Below are 7,699 nucleotides of genomic sequence, written 5' to 3'. Positions count from 1 at the left end.
TTTTTGCAATTTTTTAAACATTATTTGAATATGTTTGAGTTTTATTAAATTTCATTTTTTCTAAGTATTTTGAAATACTATTATTTTCATTGTTTTTGTATTTAGAATTGTTTACAAAATAATGAGATTTTGGTATGTCGTACCGTAGTCCGATATACTGTAAAACTCTAGTATACCGCAAAATTACAGTATACCGAATTTAGGTATGACATACTGAAAGTAAGGTATGGTATCGATATTGAAATTTGTCATACCGAAAATAAGGTATACCGAAGTTCGGTATACCGAAAATTTTGGTAAGATAAAGGTATGATTTTTTCTCATACCGAATTTTAGGTAAGGTATATGATATGATAATTTCAGTAAGGTATACCGTACCTACCCACCCCTAATTGGGACATTCCAAAAGGGAATATGACTCAACTTAATTGGGACAAAAGAGTAATATTTTGCTCGTGGGATACACGAGGGAATAATTCTAATTTGTACCACAATGTGCGAGGGAATAATTTTAATTTGTACCACAATGTGCGAGGGAATAATTTTAATGTCGTACCACAATGTGCGATGGAATAATTTTAATATTTACCACAATGTGCGAGAGAACAATTTTAATTTGTACCACAATGTGTGGAGAGAGGATTAACTATAATATACAATTACTAAATGATTAAAATGCGTACACAATTTGTATACGATCATATCTACACTATTCATCATGACTTGCTTATATGAATTAATAGAGATCATAATAATATTAATGAGTAAAAATATAATAATATAATAACAATAAGATACAGCTGCATAAAATATAATCCATAATTCTGAAATATATGCAATATATTGGGCATGAAAAGAAACTGTGAAAGCTGATTGTGTTATATAGAGTATATAAATCGCACTAAAAGGAATCATTCTAAATTTCTAATAAATAAATTAAATTTCGATGATCGGTTTCAATTATTGGGAAAATTTTCAAGTAGCATTTTTCAAAAACCCATAAAAGATATAAAAATCATGTTTATTATAAATAATAAATATAATATCTAATTAATTAAGCATTACATAAGTTTGTTACTATTAATTATTTTATTATGTTACGTCGCATCACATATTTGCCCGATTGCGTCGGCAATGAGCAATTGGTCCAATAATGAGTAACTAAATGTCAAACCAATTTTTGGCTAAAATAAGAATAAGTTGCATGCCCTTAAAAAAGGACAACATATAATTTTCAAGATATTAATAAAAGACGACGAATAAATTGGACTTTGATTATCTCCAATCAGTGTCTGAACTTAGAAAATAATTTCGCTTCAAAATGAAAAACCAAATAAAACAAATTAAAGGCAACGTTACTTATTGAAAACGTCTTAATAACTTCGAAAGAGGAAAAGGAAGCGTCGTAGTAAGACGACACAAACAATAAATAATGCCAAATTATTATTTGTAAATATTGAGAATAATTTTCTTGTTTATACTCCATATATTTCCATTGCACAGATGTATTAAATAATCAATCGTAAAATCGTTTGTAGATAATTAATAGTATAATTTTAAATTTATACACACCTTTTTCTCTAACATGTGTATGAGATTGGGGAATTTGGGGTAGATCCTCGAATTAATTATTTTATGCCCAAACTTTAAACGAGAAATGTTAAAATTATGTAAAAGCATAAAATAATGCTCGTGCCAATCTTGGAATTTGAGAAAGGGAAAGAAAGAGACAAAGGAATGAGTTTTGGTAAGAAAGAATTGTTATGATATGTAATAAAATAATAAAGTATTTCATAGGAGTAATTAAATTATCTAATGTAAGGTTCATTTATTAGGTGTGAGGTTGGCTGATCCCCCTTACCCATAAAGTCTTTTATCCTTTTCCTAACTAATAACAAAAGCCCTCTTTATAAAAAAGAAATAGACATAACTTTTTATGTGATAATTTTAACTAAAGTATGGGGTAGTGGTGGGCGGATGCTTTCACATTCACTGGTGTTCATGACACATGAACAACTAACTGCAAGCGATCATTTAATGCACAATTTAAATAAAATTGAGTGGGTTGTACTTTATATTCTAATTCACATATTGTATTTGTACAGATTGTATAGTTGAAGAATATATCAAGTGCAAAAGAAACAAAAAAATGGAGAAGCAGAAAGCGTACATTGCAGTGATAGTATTGCAGTGTAGCTATGCAGGAATGATGGTGTTATCTAAGGCAGCCATGTCTTCTGGGATGAAGCCTTCCGTCTTCGTCGCCTATCGACAAGCCTTCGCCTTCTTCGCCCTGCTCCCCTTCGCCTTCTTCTTCGCCAGGTCAATTTCTCGTAAATTATAGTCCGGACACTTTTTTTTTTCTCTCATACTTTATTCACTCTCCTCTCAACTTAAATATAAAAAACACTACATAAAATCTCGTGACGAAAATAAAACGCTTCATTTTAACCAATACGTATTTGTGTTACCTCAATTTCTTGTTTTGTTGTTCCAATGATAATTTATTCGATCTGCAGCAAGGGGTCTCCTCCTCTTACATGGACAGGGTTATGCAAGATTTTCTTTGTCTCTTCGTATGGGTATGTATATCTATTAGGATGATTGTAATTTTAGTACGCGTTTTTATTGGGATAAAATATTTCTAAAAGAGATGTATAATTGCAGGTTGGCCTTGAGTTTCAATCTGAATTTAGCAGGATTGAAGTATATTTCAGCAACATTTGGTACGGCAATTCTCAGCATTGTTCCTGCATTGGTCTTTACCATGGCCGTTTGTTTAAGGTAAATTATTAAACAATTTCCAAAAATAAAAAAGTAAATCATTAAACCAAAATTAATTGATTTTAATTAGAATAAATAAGTATTATCTCAATTCTAAAGCTCACCCAACTAGCTAAGTAGTAGTACTAGTACTATTAAGAAATAGTGGATAGAATCAAAAGATAACCCTTCAACGGTTTCACCACAACTAGTTTTTATTTGTCTCTTTATCTGTCATGATCTTTTATAATCATTGAATTTTTAGTTTTAACCAAGAAATGACACTACAAGACTCTTGGACCTACCCTTTAATATATTGAGATCTCTTGTTTTATTGTGTTTCATGATTAACTTAGTGTCGATTTTAATAATGTGAAAAATATGATAAAAAATAAGTAAAATAGAAGTTCTATCTTTATATATTATTAGAGTATAATGGAATGTTTTGTTCACAATTTTAAAATGGACTATGTAAATAAGGCTTTGAACCGAAATGAAAACTGCGATTTTATATTGTAGATAGAAGATAGATATAAGGAGTACTAGACTATTAGTATATAACATCACTATATAAAATTCCGTGACGAATTAGAAATGTTCCACTTAGAGTGAGACATAGTACATATTAAAATTCTCCGTTATGGTCTACTATGGTTCAAAGTTTGAAAATATAACATGATCTAATAAAGTGTAGTCTTATACTCTAATATACTACCTCATTCACAAAAAAATAGACTATTTTTTATTTCTAATAAAATACTATAAGTGTAATTATTTATTTACCTAAAAAATAATAAATTAGATTTTTAATTATGGATAGATCCAAATGGCAGAGACATTTACGACGAAGATAACCAATGATATACTCTCTTTGTCCACGAAAAGTAGTTCTATTTTGCTTTTTCCGATGTCCACTAATTACAAATGGTCCAATTTCAAAAATAGAAACTTTCTTTCATATTTTATCCATTTTTTTTTCCAATTTCTCATTAAAATCCATGTTGTTTACAAATAAGACTATTTTTGGTCGACGGAAGAGAGTTATAAATTTGTTTTAAAATTAAAGTATTTACTACTACCAAGTCCAATTATGTTTCATTATTTCCCTAAAAAAAATGTAGGATTGAAAGCCTAGACATAAGAAAATGGCATGGAGTAGCGAAGGTAATCGGAACCATAATTGGGCTGTCCGGAGCCATGGCATTCACCTTCTATAAAGGCCCCTCCGTCTACCACGCTTCCTCAACCGCCCACCACTCATTCGACGAAAAGCCGCACTCAAAACACGAATGGATCAAGGGCGCTCTCCTCGCCATCGCCGGCCAACTCTTCTACGCCATGTGGATCACTATGCAGGCCCCACTCCTCACACAATATCCTGGCAAATTAAGGCTCACCATTCTCCAGTGCGGCCTCAGCTGCCTCTCGGCAACGGTGTACGCTGCCGCCGTAGAGAGGCGCGGATCGTCGTGGAAGCTTCGCTGGGATATCAATCTTTTATCCGTCGCCTATTGTGTACGTTGTTCTTCATCTCTTGTGATATCATCGATCTTCGATTGATTGATTGAATGTGAACTTTTGTAGGGTGTGATAGTGACGGGGATGAGTTATTGGTTGCAAGCTTGGGTCATAGAGAAGAAAGGGCCGGTTTTTACCGCCATTTTCGGGCCGTTGGCGCTCGTCATTGCGGCCGTCTTCTCTGCTTTTTTCCTTAACGAAACTCTTCACTGGGGAAGGTTAGTGCACTTTTCATAACGAAACTCTTCTACTATTAGTAGTCTTATTTTATCACGACAAAATTATCCATTTTGCTTATATTTTGAAGTGTCTAAAATAAAATATTTCATTCTATTTTTGAAAGTGGAATTCGTATAGGTCATTTCATTATAAAATTAATTAATTGTCTGGCGAAAATTATCACGAATAAGAATACATATTTTCATTTTGATTTAGATTTTTATTTTAAAATATTTTTATATGCATTGCAGTGTACTGGGCTGTGGATTACTGGTGATAGGGCTTTACTGTTTTTTGTGGGGTAGAAATAGAGAGGCCCATCTTAAATCCCAACAGGTTTTGGAGGAAGCCCATTTAGAGACTGCCACGCCAATATCACACGATGAAAAGAATCCATGAACCTTTTTCTTTTTATTTCATGATAGTTAATTTGTAATTTATAAAAATAACTGCTTCTGTTGTTCAATATTTAGCCAATTTTGTTTCGAACGAAGAAATAAACTCAATGTAAAACAAACAAGCAAGAATAAAAAACATGACGGCAAACCGATGTATATTCCTCAAGTTCTTTTTGAGGAGCTAGCTAGCTATTCCTCAATTTTAAAAATACTTACTAATAAAAGTTTCATTTTGCCATTTTAATTTTTCTAATTTAAAAATGATGAATGTCTCATTTTTGCCATTTTAATCTCATCCGTCAAAATAAACCTTATTTAACTTTTTTTTTTTCAACTTATATATTGTTAGACGAATGAAATATAAGAATTAAAATTTCTTGCCAGAGGTGAAACTCATAATATCTACTCACTCGTTCCTCATTATGTGCTTGTCTTTTCATTCTGAGATGTCCCTTGTTAAAATGTCACATACTATCATTCTGGGAGTATAAAAGTATAAAACTATATAAGGATATAATTCATGTATATTAACTTTTTTTTTTATCGTTCATTTTGTTAATACATTTTGTAGAATGTATGAGTCAAAATTGAGCACTTAATATGGGACAGAGAGTCGCAATCATTGGCAATTTGTGAACGGCAATAAAGGGAATTTTCTTATAAATTTCAACTAAGATGCAATGAATACATATAGGCCACTCATCCATTCAAGATATCTCAATTACTTTGACATTAAAATAGAATGCAAGAATGGGCCTATCATGGACGCTTTCAAACTAAGTGGACACTAGAGTGGGAAAATGAAATTTGAGCACGTAACTAGAGCCACCTAAACTCAGCTCCCTCCCATCACTATATATATTTAGCTCCATTATTACACTAACATAAACAAAATAAACTAAAAAAAAAATCTGGTCTAAAAATGGCATCTCCAAACACAGATGCAGAAAAGTATCGATCCTTCATGAACGAAGAAGATGTGAAGAACATAAACTGGAGGTATGGCTCCACTCCCAACTACGATGTGGTCGACAAGCTTTTCGAAGAAGGCAGAACTAAGGTCATTTTATTTTAAATCAACTCAATATATACGTATCTACAAACAGTCTATAAAAGATGGTCTGAATTAGTTGATGAATGTTGTTCGGATATATAGATATGGTCTCGTGGTTCGCTGGAAGAGAAGGTGCAGAGGCTCGTCAAGACATGGGAGATGGAGATGTTCCACAAAGTCGACAACCATGACTACAAAACTGTCGATGTTCAAAACTACAAATTCAGTCTCAATGGTACTAGTAATTAGCTAGGGTTAATTTTTCAATTATAATTTTTGTGAATTAATGTTAAAATACCCACTGGATATATAGTACTATATGTTAATGTAAGAAACACAATTTCAAGATCATTAATTTTGATATGTTTTTATTGGTGAATGATCAAAGGAAGAAAATTAATGTCTCTAGAAGAGAAGAGGAAGGATGGAGGAGGGTACATCTCATTGCTGAAAACATCCTTACCGGAGAAGTTTCGTTGCTTCAATCCAGAAACGGAGACGTTGGACTCGGCCCACCGAGCTTTCACGACCACTTTTCCACGTGGGTTTGCCCTCGAGATTTTGGAGGTCTTCTCCGGCCCACCAGTGATCGTCTACAAGTTCCGCCACTGGGGGTTCATGGAGGGCCCTTTCATAGGACACCCCCCAACCGGTGACATGGTTGAGTTCTTCGGTATGGCCATTTTCGAGGTACCTACGTCCACGTTCAATCCTTCGGGTTTTTATTCATTTATTCGTATTAAAACGAAATGATGGATAAAAAGTAAGATAAATAGAATCATGTACGATTTTGTCTCATAATTAATTGGATGTTAGAATTGAGAATTTGGGATGATTGGTTGTGGTTGTGTAGGTGAATGAGGATTCAAAGGTTGTGAGGGTTGAATTCTTTTATGATCGAGGAGAGTTGCTTGGAGGTCTTGTCAAAGGCTCAAATTCTGATGATGTTGAAGCTCATGTTTCTTCAAGCTGCCCGGTTTTGAGGAACACTGGTTAATTAGCTTAGAATTTTGTACTTGAATTATTTCCCTTCCAACATAAATACTTGTATCTAATTTGCATGAATTTTCTTCAATAATAATGTATACAGTGGTAGTTTTGATTTGGCAGTCCATTCCCTGTTTTTCTTCAATACTCATAAGTCATAACTCGAATCTCATATCAACAGATAAATCTTCCAATCAAGTCGTAGCTCACTGAAAGTAGGTAAAAACATGAATAATCAAAATAAAATAGGATCTGAACATTATTTATATAAATCAGATAAACATTGTATTCGACTACTTAATTTATAGCCCTCAAAGTTTGGGGATAGACAGATAAACTAGGATAACAAATATATATGAAAACAAGTTCAATCTGAACAAAAACTAAGATAAAATCTAGAAGGATGAATCTTGTCTTATTATATGAATCTCCATTGAATCCTCTAATCATGAACAAGTGGATGATGATAATGATTCACTCCATGAGCATATATAGTGTGTGTGCAGGAAATTAAGTGGGCTAGAGTTCGAAAACCCTAAATCGGAATTGGGCCGCAAAATCTGGCACTGGCACACGGTCCAGGCCTCTTAGCTTGTACAAACAAATTAAGGTTGACTGTTGAAGCCTGCATGCTCAAAAAGTTGAGGCGCATGCACTTGTCATGCGTGAATCGTTAAAGATCTTCTCCTCTTCTTTGTTTGGCTACATACGGTCCATGTAGCCTCTTCGGTGCATTTTTGGCTCTAAATTCTCATCTTTT

At 33.1% G+C, this 7,699-nt stretch overlaps 2 protein-coding genes and 1 long non-coding RNA gene across 3 annotated transcripts; 2 read left to right on the top strand and 1 right to left on the bottom strand.

Moving 5' to 3' along the window:
• Positions 1–1,928: 1,928 nt before the first annotated feature.
• LOC125223619 (WAT1-related protein At1g43650-like) lies at positions 1,929–4,966 on the top strand. Its single transcript, XM_048126836.2, has 6 exons — positions 1,929–2,322; positions 2,520–2,582; positions 2,668–2,784; positions 3,885–4,278; positions 4,348–4,499; positions 4,752–4,966. Exons 1-6 carry the CDS (start codon positions 2,150–2,152, stop codon positions 4,897–4,899), a joined length of 1,047 nt encoding a protein of 348 aa, XP_047982793.2. The 5' UTR covers positions 1,929–2,149; the 3' UTR covers positions 4,900–4,966.
• On the bottom strand, positions 2,052–2,706 carry LOC148933186 (uncharacterized). Its single transcript, XR_016134502.1, has 2 exons — positions 2,472–2,706; positions 2,052–2,392 (listed from the first exon to the last, which is right to left on the bottom strand). It is a non-coding gene; the product is annotated as an uncharacterized LOC148933186 (long non-coding RNA).
• Positions 4,967–5,779: 813 nt separating the features above from the next.
• Positions 5,780–7,061, top strand: LOC125220090 (pathogen-related protein-like). The gene is made up of 4 exons (XM_048122226.2): positions 5,780–5,958; positions 6,055–6,187; positions 6,341–6,642; positions 6,806–7,061. The coding sequence occupies exons 1-4, from the start codon at positions 5,821–5,823 to the stop codon at positions 6,947–6,949; spliced, it is 717 nt and encodes a 238-aa protein (XP_047978183.2). The 5' UTR covers positions 5,780–5,820; the 3' UTR covers positions 6,950–7,061.
• The last annotated feature ends 638 nt before the right edge of the window (positions 7,062–7,699 follow it).

Source organism: Salvia hispanica, chromosome 1 (assembly GCF_029641045.1).
Source record: "Salvia hispanica isolate PSC_SH4W2 chromosome 1, Shi_PSC_v1, whole genome shotgun sequence".
Classification (NCBI taxonomy): Eukaryota; Viridiplantae; Streptophyta; class Magnoliopsida; order Lamiales; family Lamiaceae; genus Salvia; species Salvia hispanica.
Note: the sequence above shows the minus strand (reverse complement) of the source record. Positions and strands in the feature narration are given on the sequence as shown.